Source organism: Trematomus bernacchii, unplaced genomic scaffold, assembly GCF_902827165.1.
Source record: "Trematomus bernacchii unplaced genomic scaffold, fTreBer1.1, whole genome shotgun sequence".
Lineage (NCBI taxonomy): Eukaryota > Metazoa > Chordata > Actinopteri > Perciformes > Nototheniidae > Trematomus > Trematomus bernacchii.
The window spans coordinates 4,123,361-4,150,396 of record NW_022987564.1 but is presented as its reverse complement, the minus strand read 5'-3'; the positions used below and the strand labels follow the sequence as shown (position 1 = coordinate 4,150,396).

General features: G+C 42.6%; 2 protein-coding genes across 2 annotated transcripts; both read left to right on the top strand.

The window, feature by feature from the left end:
- Positions 1 to 248: 248 nt before the first annotated feature.
- Positions 249 to 18,282, top strand: LOC117477743. Its single transcript, XM_034124483.1, has 12 exons — positions 249 to 1,076; positions 2,431 to 5,029; positions 5,115 to 5,158; positions 5,413 to 5,498; positions 12,460 to 12,506; positions 12,594 to 12,649; positions 12,773 to 12,825; positions 14,127 to 14,213; positions 14,800 to 14,857; positions 17,286 to 17,437; positions 17,969 to 18,061; positions 18,163 to 18,282. The coding sequence occupies exons 1-12, from the start codon at positions 344 to 346 to the stop codon at positions 18,280 to 18,282; spliced, it is 4,128 nt and encodes a 1,375-aa protein (XP_033980374.1). The 5' UTR covers positions 249 to 343.
- On the top strand, positions 18,167 to 26,062 carry LOC117477676 (protein TOPAZ1-like). The gene is made up of 9 exons (XM_034124410.1): positions 18,167 to 18,278; positions 19,716 to 19,779; positions 19,877 to 20,048; positions 20,125 to 20,226; positions 20,928 to 21,093; positions 21,431 to 21,583; positions 23,191 to 23,394; positions 24,057 to 24,237; positions 25,243 to 26,062. Exons 3-9 carry the CDS (start codon positions 19,914 to 19,916, stop codon positions 25,463 to 25,465), a joined length of 1,164 nt encoding a protein of 387 aa, XP_033980301.1. The 5' UTR covers positions 18,167 to 18,278; positions 19,716 to 19,779; positions 19,877 to 19,913; the 3' UTR covers positions 25,466 to 26,062.
- The last annotated feature ends 974 nt before the right edge of the window (positions 26,063 to 27,036 follow it).

Here is a 27,036-nt window from a genome sequence, read left to right as displayed (position 1 = left end):
TAAAATAATCCATGAAATTACAAACTCTGAACATTTTCCACTTGTATAGCTTCCATAATATATGTCATGTTCTTGTAACTGATTGGTTTTTCATTTTTTCTTAATTTAATTCACGTTTTCAATACATTAATGTGAACAGGTGAGCATTCTTGCGCATGCGCAGAATGAGCGGTGTCATTGGTCAATTAATGTGCCGATGGGCTGCACGGAAAATGGACGCTATGAACGGGGGTATTTTTGACGTCTTCACGCATGTTGTTTACTTGCCGCACTCTTCAACCAGTAACCAGGTCTAGATATATCATTTATCTCCCTTTGATGAGTCAGTTATTTATTTATAAGCATGTTACCCTCTTCTACCAGGAACAAACTTAACCGAACCGCGTTGCAAAACTTCAGTCTGACGCTGGTGCCGCGGCGTAGACGAAACTTACAGAATAATTTTGCAACTGAGAAACCAGAGGAAAACAAACTTGTTCCTGAACCTAAAGACAGTAACTCTTTCCAAAACAACAATGCATCCGTGCCATCGTCTTTAACAAGCCCCGCAAACGTGACGGAAACGATCGAAGGAGAACCGGAGGAGCCGTGCGTAGGAACGCAAAAGTCAAAATGGAGATCCAAAGGGGATGGTAGTGTGCACGTTATTGATCAAGAGGGACCATGCACCAGAGGCAAGTTTCAAAAGAATAAACCAAACACCAGGAGCAAGAGCAAGCACGGGGTGCACACTTTAAAGGAGCTCTGCAACCTCAGATTGAAGTTTTCTTGGTGCGTTTGCACGGCTGCAGACAGGAAAGAGGTGGTCAAACCAAAAAGGGGCAAAAAGAACTTGATTAGCCACGCTACAAAGAGTAAAAAGACAAGTGTAGGCAAAAAAAGCAAAATGTCGGTCAAAAAGGAATTAAATAACGAGGCTACAAAGAGTAAAAAGTCAGGTGTTAATGGGAAAACTCGCATTGGTAGAAGAGCCAGGGACAGCGAGTGTAAAGAGAAGGCCAAGTCCGCCTGGTGTGATCCAGATCCGGCTGCTGCACAGACACGAACACGGTCCTCCATTACCGCGGAACTGTCAAGTAAGGGCCACTTTAAGAGGGTTGTTTGACCATCACTAAGCGTGCACAGAAACTGGCATTGGGGTCTAGTAAATGTGTGTTAATTGGGGTTGATTTGGTAGGAAAAGGCTGTTAGCTAATGTGCTAATTGCATGCGTTTTGCTAAGTTTTTTAGAACGTGTTTTATGCTAAGCTAAAGGCGACTAATGTGAATCCCATCCTACAGAGATGGGAAGTAACTTAAGTACATTTACTTAAGTACAATGTTAATGTACTTTTCTTAGGTATTTCCATGTATTGCTACTTTATTATTCGACTCCACTACATGTATTAAACAGCTTTAGATACTTCAAAAAATACATCTCTTAAAAATGAGCTACTTGCCTAGCCTATAAGTGTTTTCTGTCATTAGATAAGTAATGTCTAATATTAAAACATACACAATTGAGGTAATCGACCCCATATTTTTTATACTGATTTGTAACCCTCCTGTCTTGCTTGTTTCTCCCCCCTTACCGTTGTGTTCACGGTGGTCTGTTTTAGCCAGAGGTGGGAGAAGTACTTAAGTAGAAGTACCAAAGTGTAGGAATACTCTGTTACAAGTAAAAGTCCTGTTATCAAAATGTTACTCAAAAGTACTAGCATCAAAATATACTTAAAGTCCCAAAAGTAAAAGTACTCATTATGCAAATTGTCCATTTCAGAATAATATATATGATGTGTTTTGATTATAATTATTAATGCATTATTAATGTGTTTAACAAAGCTGGTAAAGGTGCAGCTAGTTTGAATGACTTTGTATACTGCAGGGTAGCTTGTGAATTTAGGTGTAACTAAAGTGCCTTGCAATTCAATGTAAAACACAATTTTTAAGATTGAAAGTAGCAAAGTGGTCAGATGTGACCAGAAACATGACAGAAGGGTTAAAAAAAGATAGTAAAGCTCCCCTAAGCTTTTTGTTTCACCTACTGTCTCACAGGCAGTGGCTCAAATGATCTGATGATGCTAACATTGGTAGGTTTATAAAAGGGCTAAGCAATATATTTGGATATATTATCGTAATCGTCATATCAGACTAGAAATCTTCTTAGATATTTAATATCCGAATATCTTAAGTGTTGTGTTTTGAAAAGCTGCGTTACAGTAGTCATTTTCAGAATTTACCGTCAATGGGCAACTCTACAATATCAAAATGGACGTATTTGTTAGAAAATAAAATGATATTTATGATTCTTTAGATCACTCAGACCTAGTTTAAATCTGTGGAACAAAACAAAAAAACCGCTTAAATTGTGAGAGGGGATTTTCTTAGTGCTTAATAATTCCAGATGTTGACTGATGCATTGCACAATTTAACAAGTTTTTGTTTTCACAGATGATGATACAATTACGCACCCAAGCCCTGCCAGACTTGCTGGTTCAGATGGGTCTTTGGAAAAGGCTGCCAAATCCTCTGTTTGCAGCCTCTCTGGTGACTGTAAATACATTTCCCGTCATCAGACAACTTTGGGTGAGCACTGGCAAAAAAGCAGTAGCTGTGAGCCAGAGCATCCTACAGTTGAGGTTGAGAACAATAAAAAAGCCACGGTCACCTCTAAGAAGATTATCGTATGGATAGACCAGTACCCGAAGGTGATGCTTTGTGACATCGCTAAAAAACGAGAAATGAGAGCTGGATTTTCATTTGAGCCTGGGTGTTTAGGGCATAACAAGCAAACAATCGAGGAAAGTGTTTCGGCTAAAAGAGTTCAGTCTGTCTGTCGCGCTCTGAGTCCTACTGAACACCAGAGCCATCGCACAAATGCAAAGACAGTATCCAGTCACAAGAGATGTCGTTCCCTGAAGAGTCGGACAAGTAAAAGCTCCACTACCTGTTCTGCTTCTTCCTCACTAGGTGAACACACACAAAAAGGGCAGTGCAGGACTCTCATTCATGGCAGAGATGTTGCAGAAGATCCTGGCTCTCGATCCAACCTAGTAGGAAAGAAAATCCACAGGGATAAAAGACTGAAGCTAGGGCATGGTGTTAAAGATGGGACGTTGCCATCTACTCCGGATTTCGAAAATGTCACTTGCAAAGACCAAGCAGAAACAGACTCTGTAGACAAAGAGATGTCTGTTGAAAGTCGGGCATGTGTAGAGAGTGCAGTTTGTGATAGCAGCTGTTTTGGCTCCGCTGAGAAAGAAAACAATGTCCGCAATAGCCCTTGTGATGAGAAAGACAATCCCACAAACACTGAGGCAGCAGAAATGTCATCAGAAGTGTTCAGTGAGACCAACGAGGTTGAAACGGAGGAACTAGACTCATTTACCTGCCAGAGAGCGAGGCCCTATATCAGGAAAATACAATATTCTTGTGCACGCACTTTTATGTCCTGGCCCTTCCCTAACAGTGGCTTGATCCCAAAACCACATAACACAGACTGTCAAGCAGAGCCTATTGATCTATCAGCTCGAAATAACAGCAACGCTCCATCCGATCAAATTCAGCCAGGTATATCCAGCAAACGGACCAATGATGAACTCCCACATTCAGAGGCCTCCTCAATCACAGCCCATCATGTTTCCAATCAAAAGGAAGACAAGCGAGAAGAGAATGGCGAAAGCATTTTAAAGGAGAGGAATAAGCAAACGCATGACAATATTTCATCATTATCTAGGGAGTTTGCATCTCACCTTATGGAGGCAGAAGAACCCAGTCTCTCATTGGATAAGGCTTCATTTTCCAACCCAAGTCAGAGAGGAAAAGAGACTCAAACTGACATAGTCTTAGCCGCATCTCCGCCAGTTGATAGACCTGAACCGGACAGCTCCACGTTGACCCCTTCCCCATCAGCTCTTGGCCTGAGTGACTGTGAAACTGCCACTACTTTATCTCCCATGTCATCTCTGTTCTCACACAGTGGTCCGAGCAGCCTTCCAGCCACACCCTCCTCTCTCACACTTTTCATCGTTCCTACTGAAGTCGAAGGTGTTGAATCAGATTATTCTGCATGTACGTCCTCAACACCCAAATGTATGGTCAAAGCTGGATATAAAGAATTGTTCACCTGTGAAGAAACCCAAATAACATCATGGACTTCACCTTCTGCTCCTTCACATAACTCCTTTGATTCATGTCAATCTTCCCTCCTCCTTCCTCAAGTCGAGCAAGAGAGTGACAAAGAACTCCTCATACACGAAATGGATTCATATGCGTTTATGCTTCCACAGATTCTCTCTCCTGTCAATTCCCCCCAAGGAAAATCACGAAAAAGCCTTTTGCCCCCCCAAAGCCAAGACTGCCCAGGTGACGCAAAGGAGGACCAACACATGGACTCCAGCACACGTCAAGTGTTACCTGAATGTCACATGCCAGAAATTGTCAATTGCAATAATAAAAACTCAAAGAATGATATTGAACATAATAGGGAAGACTTGGAAGGAGTCTCTAAAACTACTCCAAAGGAAGTGGAGTCTTCACCATACAATAATGAAGATGTGGAGGATGGTAATGAAGAGGAAAGCCAGGATGAAACCGACAATGAAGATGATGTGGAACAGGGTAACAACAAATCAGATCAAGTTCCTTCCGAGGCTAAAAGAAAGGCGAGCATAACCTCAGGAGCTCTGACAGAACCCAGCTCTTCTCCCAGCTGTGATGAAGACGATGACAGGTCTCTCAGTGATGAAGGACAGCCAAGTCCTATTGGAGAAGAAGGATCTAGTCCATCTGAAGTAGCAGGCAGTGATAGGGATGAAAGTGTGGAAGAGGATACTCAGCCGAGCGTTCTGGACGATGTCACAGCTTACGAACAGGACATCCTACTTGTCGATATGAACCAGGACGACTTCGAGCTGTTCCAAAACCTGCCCCAGGAGAGTGTGCTGAAGCTGGGCCCCACCCGGGTCACAGAGGCCCCTAAACACAGACCTGTTGGAGTGGTGAAAACACTGACGCCCAGGATACATAGTGCATCACTGGAGTTTAAAGAGTACGGTCTCTTTATTTAAAAGCATATCCTTACTGAGTTGCATTGCTCATTGCAAATTCAATAAAAAATGTATTTTATGTTTCAGATCGAGCTCAGTTGATACCTACGATGGCGGTCCTGATGTCACAGGTAAGACCACTGCGCCAGTCAGAAAATGCAGAGCAGTAATCCGTCATTTGAAACCAAAACACAACATTTAAAACAATTACCATAGCAAAAGACACATTTTATATATACTTCTGATTCTGAATTCTGCTCAGGGACTTATGTGATAATACAAATAACGAAAAAGAGTAACCTTATGTTACGAAAAATAATTGTTTTTGGTTGTAGAATTTTATTAAACAGATCCTATGGTTGTGTTGTTTGTGTGTGTTTTACAGAACAGGAGAGCAGGACATGGAGACCTCAGTGTAGCAGAAACCCGTCCCCCACGCAAAGCAGCACATGGCCTTCGACTGAAAACACGGTACTGTCTAATGTAGTGTTCTATAGTGGACAAGTAAACACGGTCTTTCACCACTTTTATTGCAATGTATCAGGCATTGCAACATAAACATTAACAGGGTTTCTCTCCTGCATAATTGCTCTCTGTGCCTTCCCTCAGGTAAAAGTCCAGAATGAAAAGATGAGCATGATGCAGACCATCATTATTTACAAATAATAAATAACAAAGAGTGTCGGGCACATTTTCAATATAGAAGTATCTAAATTCACATGGGACTTCACAGGATGTTTTAATATCCTGTTCCAGGATCAATTTTGAGAGCTCAGCTCAGCCGCGGCGCCAGGATTTCAATTTTGGGTGGGCCAATGTAATTTCGGCTGGGTCTGTTCTAATAGATGTTTCTCGTTAACTAAAATAAAATAAAAAATAAATGCCTGCATATCATTGTTGGCAACTGTGGAATGCATATTTCCTATAGTAAAGACACTTTTTCTAAACCCTTCTCTTTTAAACATTTTCACTTTATAAGAAGCTTAAATATTATTTTAAATGATTAAGCGGCACGCCGCCATGAGTGAAATTAAATGTTAAACTACTGCATGTTATTTTGTTTTGGTTCACAATACATTGATACATTTAGAAACAATGAGCATACAACGGCAGAATATGGAATAATGACCGAGCACCTGATGTGTGTCTGTGTGGTTAGACTGCAGCCTGATATGTGTCTGTGTGGTTAGACTGCAGCCTGATTTGTGTCTGTGTGGTTAGACTGCAGCCTGATGTGTGTCTGTGTGGTTAGACTGCAGCCTGATGTGTGTCTGTGTGGTTAGACTGCAGCCTGATGTGTGTCTGTGTGGTTAGACTGCAGCCTGATGTGTGTCTGTGTGGTTAGACTGCAGCCTGATGTGTCTGTGTGGTTAGACTGCAGCCTGATGTGTGGTTAGACTGCAGCCTGATGTGTGTCTGTGTGGTTAGACTGCAGCCTGATGTGTGTCTGTGTGGTTAGACTGCAGCCTGATGTGTGTCTGTGTGGTTAGACTGCAGCCTGATGTGTGTCTGTGTGGTTAGACTGCAGCCTGATGTGTGTCTGTGTGGTTAGACTGCAGCCTGATGTGTGTCTGTGTGGTTAGACTGCAGCCTGATGTGTGTCTGTGTGGTTAGACTGCAGCCTGATGTTTGTCTGTGTGGTTAGACTGCAGCCTGATGTGTGTCTGTGTGGTTAGACTGCAGCCTGATGTGTGTCTGTGTGGTTGTCTTGTTTATTGTTTGGCTACTTTCTGGTGACGACAGTGTTCCCGCTTCCTCTCCCATAAAGTTGCCCTTATTATGCTCTTTTGAAAGTTCTGCTTGTGGCGTTGTGGCCGAGCTATCATTAGCATTTGAGTTCCCAGCTTAGCTGCGTTCAATTTAGTATGGAAAGCCCACGGTGCCATATTTTGCCCGTTTTTTGTTTAGGTGCAGAGAGTAAGGTAAGTACTGGCCATAGTTACTACTGTAACTACGGTCCTAGGCCATGTAACTACGGCATGGTTACTACTGTAACCATGGCCTATGGTTCTATGCGGGCTGTTCTATTCCTTATGCTGCGTTCACACCGGACGCGATGCGAATATTCGCTTCGCTCTAATCGCTCCTATCGCATCGCTCTAAACGCTGGAGTTTCACCGCGGCTGCCAGCTGTGTTTACTCGCATCATTCAAACAAGACGCGCTGGCTCGAGAGCTACAACTACAACAAATGAACATATTTTACCGTGATTAAATTGTAATACACGTTTCTAAATGATGCCGAAGTAACAACATACTGATACCGGTTAGTAACAACCATGAATTAATGCTTGACAAGTCTGCAGACAAGACGGCAGGCAAAACACCTTTTAAAATGCTTGTTTTCTGAATGAAGATCGGGTCGAACAGGCTAAGCTAACGTTGTATATGCTCATTCCACACTCATAACAACGGCCTACAGACATAAATAAAGCAGCGACTGTATTCGCCATGGCACAGACAGTCTGTGGTTTGTACTTGTTTAACTTTTGTCCAGTTTCTGAACAGATATGAGGAGCTGTGAGCTCTGTGTGCTAACTGCTAACAGCTAACGGCTGATGTTGTGTGGTTGAACGTCAGTGACGGCGGCTGAGATCCTCACCGCTGATTGGCTTCCGCGAGAACGCGTCACGTGAATTTGACGCTCGAGTTGAAAAAATTGAACTCTCGCGTTTAACGCGGCACCGTTCAATCGCCTCAATCGCGTGATTCGTGCCGCGTCCACCGCTTCATGCGCGCCGTCGGCGCAAATTCGCGTCTGTCCGCGTCTCTGCATTGACTTTACATGTAATCGCGCCGCCCCCAAACATCGCATCGCGTCCGGTGTGAACGCAGCATTAGAAGCTAATTATCTGGTCTTAACATTTGTGTTTTGACTTGGTCTCGCTGGATTGTTAGCAGCAGCCGCTGGGCTAACACCTTGCATGTACTGTTAAGCTTCATTATTTAACTCAGCCGGTGAGGGCAGTACTCTCACTCCCGCTCCCGGTAACGTATGGTTTTGATTGCAGTAGCGCTATATTGTTGTATTTAGTGTATTAGTACTAGACTCCTAGCACTAGGATGGGTAGATGCGGAGAACAATCTTCACTGTGTGTGCTGTGTGCTCTGCATGTGTGGCCATTAAGAGGATTTTATCCTCCCAAGATTATATTATCTAGTGTGCAGCCGTTTGGCTGACACTTTTAAGCACCGGCCACGGTTACTTTTGCCATAGTTACTACTGTAACTACGGTTCTAAGCCGTTTAAGTATTGGCCATAGTTACTACTGTAACTACGGTTCTACGCCGTGTAGATACTGGCCATAGTTACTACTGTAACTACGGTTCTAAGCCGTGTAAGTACTGGCCATAGTTACTACTGTAACTACGGTTCTAAGCCGTGTAAGTACTGGCCATAGTTACTACTGTAACTACGATTCTAAGCCGTGTAAGTACTGTCCATAGTTACTACTGTAACTACGGTTCTAGGCCGTGTAGGCACTGGCCATGGTTACTACTGTAACTACGGCTCTGTGTTGTTCTCTTTGGAAGCTAGTTATCTGGTCTTAAACATTTGTGTTATTTGACTTGATTTCGCTTGATTGTTAGCAGCAGCCGCTTGGCTAACGCCTTGCATGGTCTGTTAAGCTTCATTATTAACTCAGCTGGTGAAGGCAGTGCTCTCGCTCCCGGTAACGTATTGCCCTGTAACGTATTGCTCTGATTGTTAGCAGCGGCCGCTTGGCTAACATCTGGCGTGTTCTGCGTGCTGCTTGATTCTTAGCAGCAGCTGCCTGGCTAAGCTGCCCCGTTAAGCTTCTTTGTTTAATCTAGCTAGGTGTAGGCAGTGCTCTCGCTCCCGCTCCCTCTGCTAGTAACGTGGGTGTAGGTCATTCACATCCCTCTCTGTGTTCGGCGAGTAGGAGCATTGCTCTACTCTTTCCGTTCAGGCTGTGTTCCCGCACCCGCTCCCGGTTACGCTGCATCTGGCATTTGTCTCTGACTCAACCAGTGAAGGCAGTGTTCTCGCCCCCGCTCCTGGTAGACGTGTACTTGATTCTAGCAGCAGCCGCCCGGCTAAGCTGTCCTGTTAAACTTCTTTATTTAATCCACCTAGGTGAAGGCAGAGCTCTCGCTCCCGCTCCCTCTGCTGGTAACGTGGGTGTAGTTACATCCCTCTCTGTGTTCGGCGAGTAGGAGCATTACTCTACTCTTTCCGTTCAGCAGGTAGCTGGTGAAGGCAGTGTTCCCGCTCCCGGTTACGCTGCATCTGGCATTCGTTTCTGACTCAACCAGTGAAGGCAGTGTTCTCGCCCCCGCTCCTGGTAGACGCTAGACTGCCTTGTTTATTAATCCAGCTAGGTGAAGGCAGTGCTCTCGCTCCCGCTCCCTCTGCCGGTAACGTGGGTGTAATTTCATCCCTCTTTGTGTTCGGCGAGTAGCAGCACCGCTCTACTCTTTCCGTTAAGCAGGTAGCTGGTGAAGGCTGTGTTCCCGCACCCGCTCCCGGCTACGCTGCATCTGGCTACCTACAGAATGGCTCATTCATGTGGCGCCTGTATGGCTTCTCTTGAGCCCGAGGACGGCCATGACCGCTACCCCCCTCTGCTTTGGCCTCGAGCATTTGAGGGAGGGTCTCACGCAAAGCGCCTGCATGAGCCGTAGCTTCATGCCTCGGGCGCTCAGAGTGGCTAGAGTCGCAGAGGTGGCACCTCTCCTCGTCACAACTTCCTCCAGCTCAGTCTGGCCGTTCCCGGCGACTTGATGGAGTGATGGCTATGGGTTCACCCCCCAGGTAGAGGACTAGAAGCAGGCTGTCCTCTAAGGTGGATCGGTTAGCTACCGTCACGGAGCAGACGAAGTCGCTCCTGTTGGCCCTTCAGCCAGGGGCCGGTGTGGGGGCTAGCTTGCCGCCTGGCCCTCCTTCGGTTGCACACCTCTGCTTGAGGATGCCATGTCGCTAGAGGCTTCGGCTAAACCTCTTATATGAAGGGGAGGGGAGGGGAGGGGGGGGGGGCGGTGCCCCGCGGTGCCCCGCGGTGCCCCGCTCACCCCCGCTCACCCCCGAGGAAGCTTCCCACTCCTCTGCTCAGAGCTCTCTGCAGGGCATGGAGGACGCCTCCATGGCGGCCATGATTCGGACGGCCCTGGTACGCTTACAGCTTCAGGTTCCGCAGACCGACTCGGCTCAGGCTAGCGCCTTCTTCAGGCATAACCCTGCCCCTGTCACTCTCACTGTTCTTCAGAGGAGTACCTGAGGGAGCTCCATGCATGCTGGAGAGACACCAGGGCCCTCTCCCACTCTGCTGCCATGCAGGATCCGGCGAGGGTGGGGCTGGGTCGCTTGCCATCCATTGAGCCTGCCATCGCCTCCCCGATTCTGGCTCCTCTCTCTCATCTGATGCTGGCTGTCTCTACCTCTCTGCAGCAGGCTCCGGCTGAGCCTTCTTTGCTGGGCCTCGGTGTTGCATCACTGTAAGCCTTTGCCCTAATGTCTAGGGAATTGGGACGAGTTATGCCCTTATTGGTGCAGACTCGTCGTCAGGTTTGGCCTGCTCAGTCACCACTGTCGGAGACATGCCCTCCGTAGTGTGCCGGTCGAGCTGTTTGGGGCAGCTGCCCTGTAGGCACTGGAGCGTGCTGCCCAAGCTAGGCAGTCCAGGCAGCAGCTCTCGGGTCTTTATAGGCCTGTGCCCACTCCCAGCAGGCCCAGGGGCCCCTCCAGCAGCCGCACTCAGCCACCAGTTTACAGTGGTGGTCTGCGCAGGTCCCAGCGGCCCACTCATCCGCCTCCCGGGGGCTTTTGTGCCCCCGACCGCCGGCCTTCTCGGCGCCCTCCAGGGGGCTCCGGAGGCCGGGGAGTTAGGCCCCGAGACTCTCGGGGCCGGTCGTCGGCTGCTTTCCCAGCAGCAGCTCGGTTACTGGGCTGTCTGTACTTCCGTCCCTTGGGTGGGTTTCACCTTAACCCAGGGGTACGAACCGCGGTCCTGCAAGAGGACGGACAAGAGTTGTCCGTCCTCCTGGCCAAGTACGCGATCGAGCCAGTAGACCCTCTGCTTAGCCAAGGGTGTTCTACTCGGCGTACTTTCTCGTGAGCAAGAAAGTCGGCGGATTTCACCTGATCTTAAACCTCAGAGCAATCAACAGATTCCTGAAGGTGCTGCCATTCCATATGCTGACCACAGCACATGCACAGGGGGAGTGGTTCGCAACCGTGAACTTGAGGGAGGCCTATTTCCACGTGGGCCGGGCAAGATGGTGCCTTATATTCAGTTCCTCCGGCCCTTGGGCAGACTGACGGCTGCCTCGGCCGTTGGGCCCTTAGGCCCGCTGTCGTTGCGCCCCATGCAGATGTGGCTGAACAGCCTTCACTTGGATGCCAAGTGGCACAGGCTCAGGAAAGTCGGGGTGCCGCAGCGTTGCCTCCACTCTCTGTTACGCTTAGATGGCCCTGTTCTTACTCTTTTAAAAAACCTGAACATCGATTGTTGTGACATCGTTAGTGACTGCGGTATATTTTTTGTGTGTGTAGTCCTCCTTCATCTGCGCGCGCCCGCGAGACGTTCTACGATGCGTTTGCTCGCGCTTCCACTATGAGTTCGGTCCATTTTACGTTGCTTGATTACGTTAATTCATGTTGCTTTTCATTTTATACGTTTTTTTTAAAGGGAAACACATGTTTGCTCTTATTTTATTATGTAATTGTTAGTTTGGATAATCAAAAATAAAAATGTTGGAAACTATATTTTCGCCCAGTCATTTTTGATCAATGAATGATCAAAAATAACGCCGCGGGTGGCTCAGCTTCCGTTGCTTGTCTTTTTTTCAGACCATCTGAATGAAAAAAAATCTAAATTACACATTTAGGTGTTTATTTTTCTACTCTTTTGTCTATTTGAATCCGTACATATCAACAAAATTTACCATAATTCAGCATTAATTGCATATTTAGGGAATAGTATGTTCATAATTATGGAGTTATACAAACAACTATATCCATAATGACCTCAAAAAAAAAGCTTTGACTCCTCATCAACAAAATAAAAACAAGAAATGTGTTACTGAAATGTGCGTGATTTATCACATTAAATATATTTGCATAATTGAAAACAAATTCTTCAGGAAGATTGTTACACAAACATTTCGTAATGTATCTAACCGATCGGGGGAAATGTATGGGGATGGTTATTGATGGTAGTACAATCCAAATAAAAAAAGAACATTACAGCAAACTCAAATATGTGAAAGGCAAAGAAAAGGGCTTTGTTATCGCCTGTATTAATGGTGACCCTCTTTCATCAAACTTTCCACGTTTTCTGTGATTTTCTCCATGAAATAAACATGTTTTGCCCGTCTCCCCATTGCGTTATGCTGGGGCAGCTTATTTAAGAAACTGTTATAATTTATTTGGCTATTAAAAGCGTCCTATCTGTTTCTGTGTTTCCGAACAGAGTCTCCCTGATGCCAACAACAATCTTGTAAACAGAGTTTTGGAGAGGTAGCGGTTTGCACACATTCACACACACAACATATTCAGCCTACCTTTATTTTGTATTGTTTTGACAGTAACTATGTCTTGTAATAGGAGCCAGCCAAAGTCCCTGCAAAACAACTTCCCTCCACTTATGACTGCAAGAATTGGTGAGGAGAGAATGACGACGTGTATCTTGCTTGTACTGATAACTCCTCATGTTGTCATTGGCCTGCAGTCCAGTGTTGCTGATTCAGAGTGAAAGCTGCTGTGTTTGACTCTCCTCTTCACAGGGCCCTTGATCCCACCCAACATGACAGAGGTCAGGCGCCAGAAATCTAAGTCTGTAAGTGCTCCATCACGTGAAAAACGGTCACTATCTTCCCTCAGTAAGGCCTCATTTATACACATGATTATTGGCCTAAGCAGCAAATCAAATCAAGTTTTATTTATAAAGGCAAGGCAAGTTTATTTATATAGCACCTTTCAACACAAGGCAATTCAAAGTGCTTTACAAAAATGGAAGACATTATGAAAATGGCATTTAAAATCAGTCATTAAAAAGAAAAGATAATAAAATAAACATTAAAAGAAAAAATACATGGATAAAAGTTAAAAGTTAAAAGTTACAGTGCAGTTTAAGATGTGAATAGTTCAATTAAAAGCAGCGGCAAAAAGAAAAGTCTTCAGCCTGGATTTAAAAGTAGTAAGAGTTGCAGCACATTTAAAAACGCACATTTAAAAACGATTTTTGGTCGAGCCAAAGTGCTGTACATGTAATAAAGCACACAATAACATATGAAAGAAAAGACAAGACATTTACAACAGAAATATAAAGACAAAACACAGGGAAATGTCATGGGTAAATAACCATGGGTGTTATTCCCAAGAAACTGACCAAAACATCTGTGCTTCACAAACATCAGTGTTTCCCCTAGGTTTACTGCGTGGGGGGGGGAATATATATCTATTTTTAAATCCTATGGAGCAGAGAAAGGAGCTGTGGATTATTGTTATACATTGATGCATCAGTGTTTCTTAGGGTCAAAAACACTAAATTCACAACTTACAATGAAAGTTTAGTTTATTTAATAAATGAGCACATGTTCAATGTGAAAAGTGACAGTAGATAGAGTAGTTGCAATTTGGTGCTATATATAAATATAAATTAAAAAAAAGAAATTAGACACCTTGAATTTCAGGGGGGGCTCTGTTGGCGGGGTAGTTTGTTTAGACACGTTAATCCCAGATGGTAATTTAATTTTCAGTTAAAAAAATGATGTTAATAGTACAAATTTAAGAATTACGCTGTTTTTAGGATCCTCAACTTAATGCTAGGGATAGCAGGCGGACACAATCTGGCTGCATACATTACACATGTCTGGTATAACATCTGTTCTTTATGATATGATTTAAAGAATTTATTTTGGCACATTTCTCAATTATAAAGTAGCACAAGATGGTTTTCAGGGCTGATTTGGAATGAATTATGTAGCGTTAGGTATGAGTTGAATAATTGCCTTGTGCCGGGAGATGTATTATGCTTGGTTTGTTAATGATGTTTAATCGAGACCTGTAAAGTGCCCTGCCGCAGCTTTAATTGTAATTGAGTTAATATGTGACTTGTCTCTTTCTCTAAACCCTCAGTACTGCAGACAGTACTTCAGTGATTCGCTGTTCTGTCGATTCAAGATCTGTCACTTCCAACATGTGCCTAAGGCGGGCGACGAGAAGGTACGCCCTCAGTGAAAATAATATCATCTTAGCTTCCCAGCATCATGATAAACTGTGAACACACTGGAGGATTGTACAAGTCTGTAGTGTTTTCTTTCCTGTCATCAACTAAAGTAGACTGAGTCAGTTAAATGGCTGATGCAATGGATATGGAAAAAACAACTATAAAGCAGAAAGTCATGAGATGGGTAAAAGCAACATACTGGAAAGTGTATGAGTAATTCAAGGGGCCCTTCAATGCTTATTTTCAGGTTCATATTTGTATTTTGTGTCTCTACTGGGACACGTTTACATGCTTTAATATTCAAAAAGGTCTTTATTTTTCTCACTGCCTGTGCTGCAGCAGTTCTTTTCGTTATGTTTCTATGTTACAGAAGTCCAATCGAGGTGTTTAAGGCAGGCGTTAACTAGGCTTTGAAGATCATTGACATGCACAAAGACCTATACAACTGACTATGTGCTAAATGTTAAAACTCTCAGGTGTTGATCACAGAGGCAACATCACCCTCTGCTGAGCCATAGCTGTATTTTTTTCTACACTTGATTTCAGAAGTATTGAATCCCTTCCCCTTTTTCCCCTTTTTAGCTGTGCATTGAAACTGTGACGCGGTTCGCTAAAAAACGAATGTGCCTTCAGAAAGCAGGTGAGTTTTCAAACTATCTAGTAACCTAGACCCGAATTGGCAGTTTTTGCGGTATTCACTTCGAAGCAAGTCGCTCTGTTTGAATGTCCTTACCTCTCCTACATTTTACCTATGTATTATGAGTTTCATCATGAGATAGATGTTTGCTCTCATACAAAATGAAAAGCTTTTTAGCACTAAATCTGACCGCTGTAGAGCAAAGAGGATAATCCACACGGCTACTAAAGTATACCACTTCACAACAGCAGCAACATTCAGTATCTTGAAAGGGTCTATCTGACATGTAAAGCTCTAGGAGTGGGGGAAATAATCGATACAGAATAGTATCGCGATACTTTGCGTGGTGATATTGTATCAATACACTGAAGCCAAGTATCAATATTTTATTATATAAACTATTCATATTGCAAATTAGCTTGGCAAAGATACCCTCAAATTCTGAGCGAGCTAAGAAAATAACTCGTTCATCACCTACTTCATGTGCAAAGACCTGCGTCCATACAGCGTTGTGGAGAACGAATGCTTTTGTCACATGTTAAAGACACTGGAACCCAATATATCGTGCAATCTTTAAGAAAGGCCTAAAAACCTTTATTTAAAAAAAAAAAAAAAAAGCCTTTGATTAAATTTGTGTTTCTTTTTTCTATTACGCCCCTTGTAGCACTTTGGGATTACTTTTGGCAATGAAAGGTGCTTTACAAATAACATTTATTATTATTAATTAGGGATGCTCCGATCAATCGGCCGCCGATCGATATCGGCCGATACTCACTCTCTTCCGATCGATCGGTGCTCTCTAAAAATGTCGATCACGAGAGCCGATCGCATGACGTACAATACATGACACTTTTCTCTGTGCGCGGCAAAACAAGCTCGCCAAAATGGCTTCACCAGTCTGGCAGTATTTTAAGGTGTCCGAAAATGACAATAAAACAGCGGTATGCAACATGTGTGAAGCAGAAATCCTGCAGCTCCACCCGCTGTGATGGACCGGTGAGCGGAAAACACACACTAACCCCTAGATTCCACCGGGTCCGTCTGCGCCGCGTTACGGCTGCGCCGCGGTTTTGGCCGGCCTCCTCCGGCGTCATACCCTACCAGGCGCGTTTCAGAAGCATTTCAGAAGCGGAGCGTCGTGCATGCAGGCTCGCAGTTTTTGTTGATTTGGCATATTTCCTGGACAGGCTACTTTGTACAGACAAAGTTAATAATAACTGTAATATTCCAGTTATAAACGACATGAATCAAAGATGTGTTGCTGTATTTTAGTGGTAAAAAAATGCATTCATCATCATAATTATTCTATATATATATATAATTTACACAGTGCCTGTAAACCGGAGGAGAACGCTGGCATTTCTCCTCCTACTTGAAAGACTACGGAGGGATAGGGTCTGCAAAATTAGTTTGTGTGTATATGCTATATATGCTCTGAACGTTCCACTTCCTGCCTGCCCGACATTACGTTACGCCTGCGTCGCATCAAAAATAGGATTCATCCTAATTTTAGAGGAGCCCTCCGCCGAGACGCTTCTGGGACGCTTCTGAGCCGTAACGCGCCGCGTGTGGTGGAATAGCACCCATTGACTAGAGTGGCCGCGATCGATGTGAGCGCCGCGGCGCGGCCGTAACGCGCCGCAGACGGACCTGGTGGAATCTAGGGGTAAGAGTTAGACCTAACACACTTAGCTATTTTATCTACCTCTGGAACAAGCTAAACTAGTTATACATATATTTATTCTTCACTGTCGGGTCACTCATTACTGGATCAGTGAACTGCATGAGACGATACTGACAGGCTGTCAGGAGAGAGAGAGAGGAAAAGAGAGCGCTTCCGTTCATTTCTCTCGTGTTATTATCCAAAGTTAATGTAAACTTGAATAATGTACTTCATTTGAATGTAATAATTATGTTGGTTGTTTGTGGAAGCGCCAATGAATGAGCCCCATTAACTGAGTTTTAAACATCACTTTAAATGGAAGATCCCCATAGGCCCCGCCCACTCGATCGGATCGGCGATCGGTATCGGCCGATACTGATTCCGGTGATCGGCCCCAAAATTGGCGATCGGAGCATCCCTATTATTAATCATATATATCAATATATATGCGCAATATATTACAATATATCGTATCTCAATACTTAGCACATCGTAGAATCGCTATCGTATCGTGGCTTAAGTGTCGTGATAGTATCGTATCGTGGGGAGCCTGGTGATTCCCACCCCTATAGACAGAAACGGCTAAAACAAGCTCCTCTATTTTCAACAGTGACGTCACCAGTGCCTTTTATAAGAAGTTGAACGATTTCTTGACTAGAAGCGTTCTGTGCGGCCTCATAAGATGGCAAAGCGTTTAGCCGTCGACATCATAATCCTTCTTCTCATTGGGAAATATTGAATATATAAACCATGTGTTTCTGTCTCTAGGAGCTGTGTATACAGGATACTACCAGAACAACCCACCAGGAGTGTTTTTCTCCATGCCCGTGCTCCTCTCCCTCCTCTGGGCTCTGCTCAAAGCCGGCATGGTGTCAGAGGTCTTATCGGTTCTCAACGTCAGCCTGGCTCACAAGATTGTGGTCAGTGTGGTTTTCATCCATGTTATTAACAATAATGTCACCCTGCAGTGTGGCATGTAATCCACCAGAGGGCAGGGCATGTTCTGTTTTAATATAGAGAAGAACTCAATGGTACCACCCTGAACTCTCACGTATTCTGCGACAGCCTGCTTTCTGTTATTATGTTCAGAATATCTGGAATATATAATATAATCCCAGCAACCTGCAGGTCCGCTGCAACTCTCACTATTTTAAAATCCAGGCTGATGATTTTTCTTCTGGCTGTCGCTTTATTTAAACTATTCATATCTTACACTGCACTGTCACGTTTTTAGTCTGTGTTATTCTATGTTAGCTTGTTATTATTAATTGTATTCTTTTAGCTTTTTTTTAAATGCCATTTTATAATTTGTTTCTGCTGCACTATTTCTTAATGTTTTTCATTTTTGTAAAGCACTTTGAATTGCCTTGTGTTGAAAGGTGCTGTATAAATAAACTTGCCTTGCCTTAAATCCCAATTATTGATAAAAACTAGGGGTGTTTTCTTTCTAGCCTGGCCCTGAGTTCCTGTTGGCCCTCTTCAACATTGTGAGAGAAAAGAGTCTCACAAGTGTTGTACCTGAACTCAGGGAGCTCACAAATAAGGTATTTCAGCTCACGCGCACCTAACTCACTGTAACGCAGTGAAATCTGTTTTTTTTTAATTTTCTATGAAGATGTAATTGTGCATATTTGTTGATTGACAGATGGCCAGTGCCGGCCTGGTGCTGAATTCGAACTGCTTCGACAGCGTTAAAAACACTCCTGAGTTCCAGCAGACGGTCAATCCAAACTCACTTGTTTCAGTGTCTGGTAACCACAAGTAAGTGGAAGCTCAACATGTATCGCACTAGAATAATCAATTATCATCCATTCTCCATTCTTTATTTATTGATTCTCAACAAATAAGTCACTTAATTACTCTTTATACTTATTTTATTTATTTTTTTAACTGTTTATTTTCATTTTTACAAATCAAGACATATCCTGACATAGGACTTTTCCATTGAAATGACAAATAATAATATGGTAAAACAGAATATGAAATAAAATAAAGTAAAACGGTTACAAGTTTAAAATAAGGAAATAAGATACAATTTTTTTTTTTTTTTTCCATAATGTTCTTTTGAAACTCAATTAAGTTAAAACAACCCTTTTCAACTACCTAGGCATCCTTTTGATAAAGGAGTCCATTCCAGGGTTCCCGCGGGGTCTTAAAAGGTCTTGCATTTGATAATCAGAATTTAAGGCCTTAAAAAGTCTTAAATATGATCAAAAAAAATAAGAAAGGTCTTAAAAATGATTTAGAAGGTCTTAAAAATGATTGGATTTGAAAGGTATTTCTGTGTTGCGTTAGCGTCTAAATGTGTTTTGGGGGAAAATGTCCGGGCTGCAAAGTAACCAGTACGGTAATAGCCTTTCAGTTCCCCCCAACAATTTGTATTGAAATAAATCAACATGGAACCAGTAATCACTAACTTTGTTTCCCCCGGCCCCTTATCGGAGAACACCCAGCTAGTAACCTAGCAACCAAGCTTCAGCTAGCGGCAGTCAGAAACTCCGGTATCTTCGAATCTACTTACAAATAAATATGGGGAAGTGTAGGTTCAAACGTATTTGTTTGGAAAATATCAAATGTAGTGCTTGGTTGAAACCAGTGGAGGGGAACGTGTTTGAAGCCAGCTGCACCTTTTGAAAACAAAATTAGTGTTTGTTTTGCTAATGCAGCGTTAGCTAATGCAGCGTTAGCTAGTGCAGCGTTAGCTAATGCAGCGTTAGCTAGTGCAGCGTTAGCTAATGCAGCGTTAGCTAGTGCAGCAGCTCCCGCAACAACACCGGGGGACCTCCGGGAGACGTTTGGGTCTACGTCAACCCTAAAAGCGGAGGTGCTGTGGACGCTAAATACCGTAGCTAAACACCAATCATACAACAGCATGAAGGCAGCAGAGCTCTGAATATAGCTCTTGTCACTCACACACACACACACACCCTTTTTGTCTAACACGCTAACACAGTTCTGTTATGCTGTTATGTTCAGTCATCGTTCTTATGTTGAACATAAATACATTTACTTTGTAAGTAATTATGGGACGTATTTCTTCTTTCATAGCAATTTTCCTTCATACTTTCTTGCCGTGAAATAGGTCTTAAATTCTACTCAAAGTGGTCTTAAAAAGGTCTTAAGTCTTACATTTGAGTTGGTGAAACCTGCAGGAACCCTGCCATTCTCATATTTTCCTCTTTATACTTATTTACAAAGGTTATCCCCGAGTGCACCCTTCCCAGAGTGCCTGAATCTGGCCGACTCCATTGTGGAAATAGAGGTACAGTTCTTCTCTTCAGGATATTACTTTTGGCAATTTATCCAAGGAGGAAATGGTTTAGTATTCAGGTCTGCCTTTGTTTTGTTCTGTCTGTCAGCTGTGTGCCAAGCAGGAGGACTGGAGGAGGATGGGGAATGTTTTCCGGTCCATTTGTCAGTTGTCCAAACAACCCCACCAGTTGGGGCAAATCAGCGGACGCATCGCCACCGCGCTGCTCTCTGAGAGCAAAGACAAGCTGTCGCTGCCCTTTGCTACCTTCGCTGAGTCGGGTAAAAACTTTTACTTGTAATGCATTTGTTTTCATAACATGCTTCTGTATAGTAATCCTGATTATGTGATTTTTAGTGTGTCAGGGGGAAGATGAGGAGAGCCTGGTCGGGAGTTTTTTGGGGCAGAATTGGAGTCTCGCTCATGTTGAGATACCACAAAACGCAACAATGGTCAAAGGTAAATAAACAGTTTGTTTCACACTCCTATCTCCTATGTGTGCGTCTGTAAATCAGCCTTCATGTTACAGGGAATGTCTTTACTCAGGTGAGCTTATGTAGCTAGCTGTGATATAAATATAGTGCTGCAGTAATGAGTCCTAAAACACCGAAAATACTTTTTCAACACTTTCGGTTCCCTCGTCTCTAAATCATTGTTTTTTTGTATGTGTTGGAAGCCTGAAATCAGGTCTGTGGTCAACACAAGCTGAACAGATTTACACGTTAAATACCTCAGTAAATACTCCACTCGTCAATGTCCGAAGCTTCTAGTGTCATAAAAACGGCTGTTCGTAGTAAATAAACGACTAAACTCCATCATGCTAACACAAGTCCATCTCTGGCTTGCATATACAGTACGCTTCAAAAATCTCAAAGTGGTGTTAATAAGTGGTCCGGGCCTTGGCCTACAAAAGTACATCATCACTGCACCGCTCGATAAACTAGACCAAAACAAACATTTGTATGAATTAAATCAGCTTTTTATTGTTATCATAGTACAATCTTTATGGTTTGATATTAAAGTAATACTGCCGATTGACAAAAACAGGATTACCTTTATAATCACACAACATAGTATTGTTGTTATTTTTGTATAATTCAAGATGCAGCATTGTTTGTAAATGCCATTTGGTATCGCCATGTCTGTGTGTTTTCATGTAGGGTCGGAGGGTGGTGGATGTGCTGTCCTTTTCCAAAGTGAACTACTCCAAACTGATGGGTTTGTTCGGGAACGAGAACGGAGCCTCGCGCTGCTCCCTGGTTACCGTGGCGGCCGAGCTGCTCCTCCTGAGTGGCAGCGTGGAGGGAGCGCTGAACACACTGCGAGGTAACTGACCCCAGAGTTAATAGGTTTTCTATGATTGCTCCAGCTCCCCCCATAATGCATCTAAATGTAACCGTTGTTTCTACTCAGCAGTCAGTGTCATCCACCAGGTCTTTTGAAGATGGATTCTGTTCTATGCAAAATAAAAACCTTTTTGAACATGATTTTGACTCTGAGTTTGAGTTGGATGTAGCTTAGCCTGATATAAAATGTCTCCAAGAAAGATGCATACAACAGCTCTAGACTTTAACCCTACTGTATATTGTTATTTTGTGTGCTTTTAGCCTTAGAAATATGTTTTAAAAAAATTAAGAATTTAGTCCTTTTTCTTTGAATTCAGAAAACAAATGGTTCCTGGGTTCGTCGTCGTGGCCGTGTGACCCTGCCGATCTGGAGAGTAGAAGCCGTGTGTTGATGCGTCTGGCCGAGAAAACCTCTCACAGAGACACGCTGGAGGTCCTCTGTAATCTGCCTGGACTCAGAGAGCTAAACGGTGAGAGCAACATAACACAGCTAACAGGAAGTTCAGTGGTTGCTAACGTTAGCTAGCTCTCCTGCTGATTTCAACACTGATTCTTAGTTCACAACGCAGCAAGGGAGAAATATATGTATTTAAAAAGTGACTTTACTCTATCCCGAACACATGTTCAGTCATCCTCGGTACACAGTCAGTCTCTATATTTACATTTGAGGAATTTTGATAATAATTGTGTCCTGTAAGATACTAATACGTTTACATTGTGTTTATTCTGTTGTTTCAAAGTTATATTGTTGCTGCTCCTAACTTAATTTAGCCTGTTTTTCAAGTATTGAATTCTAATTTGCCTTTAAATGTAAAGACAACCAGGCTGGCAGCAAAAATGTTTAGCTAATATGCTCACTTATATATTTGTTATCATTATTTGCAAGTCCTATGATCTTTGAAACGAACAGATTGTCCTCATATCCTGCAGGCCTTGTTTATAAATCAATAGATCCATAACACATGTCACTTTCTGATGTCAAACCTATGAAACCACAACACTCACCAGACATTTCATTAGACTCAGAATCACTCATTTCGGGGGAATCCACTACCTTTTTACTCATCAATCATTGATAATAATTTCCATAATTCTGCCTCCATGTAACCACATTTTATCAGCAAAAGTAAGGAGCCTAAAATGTTGTTTCTTAATGAAGTATAAACATCAAATCAGCAGCTTTTCTCAATTCTGCCCAGTTTTTTTCCCCCTGTAGGAAAAAACAGGAAGACTTGATGTAGTTATTTGTTGTGAAACACTATCGAGAGGCGAAATCCCGCCCATCTACTTCCGACCCATGGGACCTTATTTCGGAAAAAGTATGTATTGAAGTCAATGGGGAGAGAAAGATTATCTTTCGATCCCGTTTGAATTGTGCCACGAATTACACATATGATGTTTGTCAATCTTAAAAAATCATTTCCATGTCAAAAAAGTCACAGTTTGTCGTAAAACTGTTGAAATATAAGACTATGAAAAATACGCAACTAGAAGGACTACAAATCCCAGAATCCCGGTCCCGCATGCTGGCTCTTACGGAACCGACTAACTCCCCTTGTGTGTATGTACAGCTCTCAACATGCCCAGACTTGGAGTGATTTTCACCTCTTTTAATACTTTCCGCCTCATTCTGAAAGAAAGAAGTGAAATGTGCCAACGTGACGGCCGTCTTTGTGTGTGGTGCGAGACGGGAGATGTAGTTCATTGAGCGGTTTCACACAAAAAAAGTGTTACTTCGCAGTTTTACGACACATTTTTATTTTTTTGACTTGCAAAATTATCTTTTAAATTGACAAACATCATATGTGTAATTCGTGGCACAGATAATCTTTCTCTCCCCATTGACTTCAATGCATAACTTTTCCGAAATAAGGTCCCATGGAGGTCCCCCGGAAAGGGAGGGACTTCGCCTCTCTGTAGGATATGTATATAACAATATATTGAGCCGTCTTTAAAGTATCTAAGGTAAGTGCAGCAGTTAGATTTGATGCAAAGCTAAAGGATGTATCCCCATGTGTTTCTGGCTGCAGCCCTAATTAAGATTTTATTATTCTTTTATATTTTTTGTTTTCCTCAGACATGGTCGGCATCCCCAAGTATGATCCTCTGTTTAACTCTCACCTGCAAGTGTGCATGGACCGACAGATTCTCCCCGTAGCTTCAGACACCGTGGACTTCATGCTCAGTAAGAAACTGTCCGTCGATCCTCTTCTGCTGCAAACGCTCCTGAACAAACTGGGAAAGCAGAACCTCTGGCCCCGAGCGCGGAGAGCCTTCAGTCGTGAGTCCTGCCCTCTGGTTTATTGGCTGCTCTGTTTAAATATTATTATGGATTCAGGATGCACTGATTCTAGCGATGTTGATAGTAACAATTTGGCAGACTTTTGATACTCATACCAATGTTTTTTGTAGTTATTTATAATTGTTTGTTATTTGATCCCCCTTCTGGGCCAGGGCAAGAAAGACCTCTTCATTATAAATAAAATAACAGATAAATATCGTCTTTAATATGTTGTATTATATGAGGATAGCAGTCAACAAGGCGGAAAACCGACAGTAATGATCAGACGATTTATATCTGTGCATCTTTCATATATTTCATATTGTATCGATTCAGTTGTCGTGTCTTATCTGTCAGAGAAACCATTATTTTATTTATTTTAATTTAATTTGTATTATTCATTTTACCTCCTTGTGTCTATTAACCTGATGCAATTGTATATGTTGCTGCATGTACCTGTAAAGTTCTTAACAAATAATCTGAGGGGAATTTCTTGATGTGTCATTTTGTAAAGCACTTTGAGCTGCATGTGTTGTATGAAAAGTGCTATATAAATAAAGCTTTATTATTATGATCTCTAATGTGGAAATGATTAGCTGAGTTAATTACTTTTACATTCAAACCTTTGTATGAACAGTTGCATCCCTGTGTTTATTCTTCAGACTCCGTGAGTTCGGGCTACTACCCGGAGGTGTCGACGGGCTTCATGGCCCTGATGGTGCCCTGCTCTCTGGGGGAGGTGGAGCTGGTTCTCTGCTTGGAGATGTTCGTCACGGTCAACGCCACAGACATCTTCCAGCTATCAGAGACCTCCACTTCCTGTCTCAGTATCACCCTCAAAAGGTAAGACAAGAAGGGTTTATTTAAATGGCACATTTCAACAAAAAGGCCAATCAAAGTGCTTTTTAAAAACATTAAAAGCATTGACAAAGAACTTTCTCTGAGCACCAGCATCTTCACCAGTAAGAACAGAGCGAATACCGTTGCAAACCACCGCTTTGAGGAAGAGCGCTCCTCCCAGCGTCTTTTTTTCTGAGCGCTTATTGTTTTCAGAAACACGCTGTTGAAGTCACTTTAGAAAATGGAGGTGAAGCTTGTTTTTGGCCGTGTCTCTCAGACGGAAAAGCCAGTTTGAAAGAGCAGATCGGCCAGGCCAGCTGTTGCTGCATTTTTTTATGTTTATTGTATTTTATTCCATTTTTTTTCGATGATGTAATTCTTGTAGATTGACTGTCAAAAAGCTGCTGAGACAAAACAATTTCCTAACTTGCGATAAATAAAATATCCGTCCGCCTTATCCATCCATCCATCCATCTATCTATCCATCCATCTATCCATCCATCTATCCATCCATCTATCTATCTATCCATCCATCCATCCATCCATCCATCTAGCCATCCATCCATCCATCCATCCATCCATCCATCTATCTATCCATCTATCTATCTATCCATCTATCCATCTATCCATCCATCCATCTATCTATCCATCTATCTATCTATCCATCTATCCATCCATCTATCTATCTATCCATCCATCCATCCATCTATCTATCCATCTATCTATCCATCTATCCATCCATCCATCTATCTATCTATCCATCCATCCATCCATCCATCTATCTATCCATCCATCTATCTATCTATCCATCTATCCATCTATCCATCCATCTATCCATCTATCCATCTATCCATCTATCCATCCATCCATCCATCCAATCAAACGTTAATAGTCATGTGGACACAGGCCTTAAGATAAGAACAGTTAATGAGTGTGTTTGTGTGTGAGGTCGCTGGTTGCATCATGTGATCTGTACGTACCTGACGCTGCTTCCTCCTCCTCCTCCAGGACTCAGAGCTGTGAGAGCGAGTACCTCTCCGCAGGAAGCCGCCTCCTGTCCGCAGCGTGCACGCCGCAGCCCAAACTGGTCGTTCACTACACGGCCGTTAACTCGTCCCAGGATCAAGTTTTCACTCTGGACGTTTTCTCCGCTCGATCCTGGCTCCGCCACAATCACCTGTGGGCCAACGAGGTGTGGGTGCGCAATTCCTCCGCAGTCCCCCGGACATAATTAACTTTCCTTTTTCCCTTAAAACTGCTTTTGTTCCAGAGGCTGCGGTTGACTCTGGGAAAACAACCAATGAAATCAGGAAAACTAACGCATGTACATTTCTGTTGGCTGTCATATTTCAATTTAGCCTTTGACCAAGAAGAAGAAACTCACAACCAAAGACGGACACCAGACATTTTCAATGTTTGATTTTTGTACAAAAATAATACCTAATTTTTGTTCAAATTTTGTTTTAAATATGTTAAGGATTTTTATGTTAATTGTGGTTTCCTGAAGAGTTATTTTAGCTGATTTGTCTTTGATTTATATAAGTAGGTAATCTGGCAGGGTTGTTATTTTCTTTAACAACAATGTACAATGTGTATATAAGTGTATATTTATAATGGTGTTAAGTCTTTGACGGTATTATGTTGCTACATCATCTTACTGATTGTCAAATCCTCAATTGTTGCTTGTTCAAGAGCTGTGATTTACATTTTCTTTGTAATACGTTTTTATAAAAACTGTTCAGCTCCAAAAGTTTGACTTTGTACTGTTTGTTTGAAAAGAAATCGATTGTCTTCTGGAAAATAAAAGATTGGTAGGTAGTTAAAGTCACACTGCTGTTGTTTTATGCATTTATTTAGAGCATTTTTCCCGTAATATAAACTAAACAAATTTGCATAATGTCTGCAGTTCAATCCCTGAGAGGCAGTGAGAAAGTGTGTTTTAGTAGCTTCCTTTTAAGCCAACACAAAACAGACATTTTCTAACATTTAAAAAAGAATGTTTTCTTATATCGATGTCTAAAGAGCTACATGTGTCCGGCATCAGCTGCATCTCTCACCCCTGTTCCTGTGCATTTATTTACAGATCACTGTAGTCAGGGTTCTTACGGTCATTAAAAACCTGGAAAAGTCATGGAAATTCAAAATGCTAATTCCAGGCCCTGGAAAAGTTATGGAAAACAATATATTTCCCAAAGTTTTGGAAAAGTCATGGAAATGTAACTAAAGTTGCATCAAATATAATTGATATTTTATCTAATCGCCGAAATAGTAATACTATAATGACAAATACTGTATGGTATAGTAATGAAACGTAAAATGGCATTTAACTGACGAGGTATTTTGCTGGTGAGAGATTTTAGTTGCTTTAGCCTGTCGAAGCTAGTAAGCCTTTTAGATAGGCACAACATGTTTCATATGCAGACCTTATTTTCCTGTTCCATGTTAAAATAAACCATTTTCAGTGGTACCGCTGAGAAAGAGTCATTTTTTTTGGTCATGGAAAATTAGGTAAAGGTCATGGAAAAGTAATTAAATCATTGGTGAAAAAGTGTATGAACCCTGTGTAGTGTACATTTGTTACACAGCTACCAAACCACCAGGGGGAAGCAATGAGCAGTGGGGAAGTGAGCATACATGGGGAAAGAAGTGAAATGACCCTTTTATTAAAACAAGAGGGGAAATGCATTGAAATGTGTTGAATTCACATTTCATAGGATTACAGATATGCACAAACGCATGCATTAGTCCAGGTGTTCATTTTTAATGAGGATGTTTTTTTTACAACTGATGGTAACATGAAAT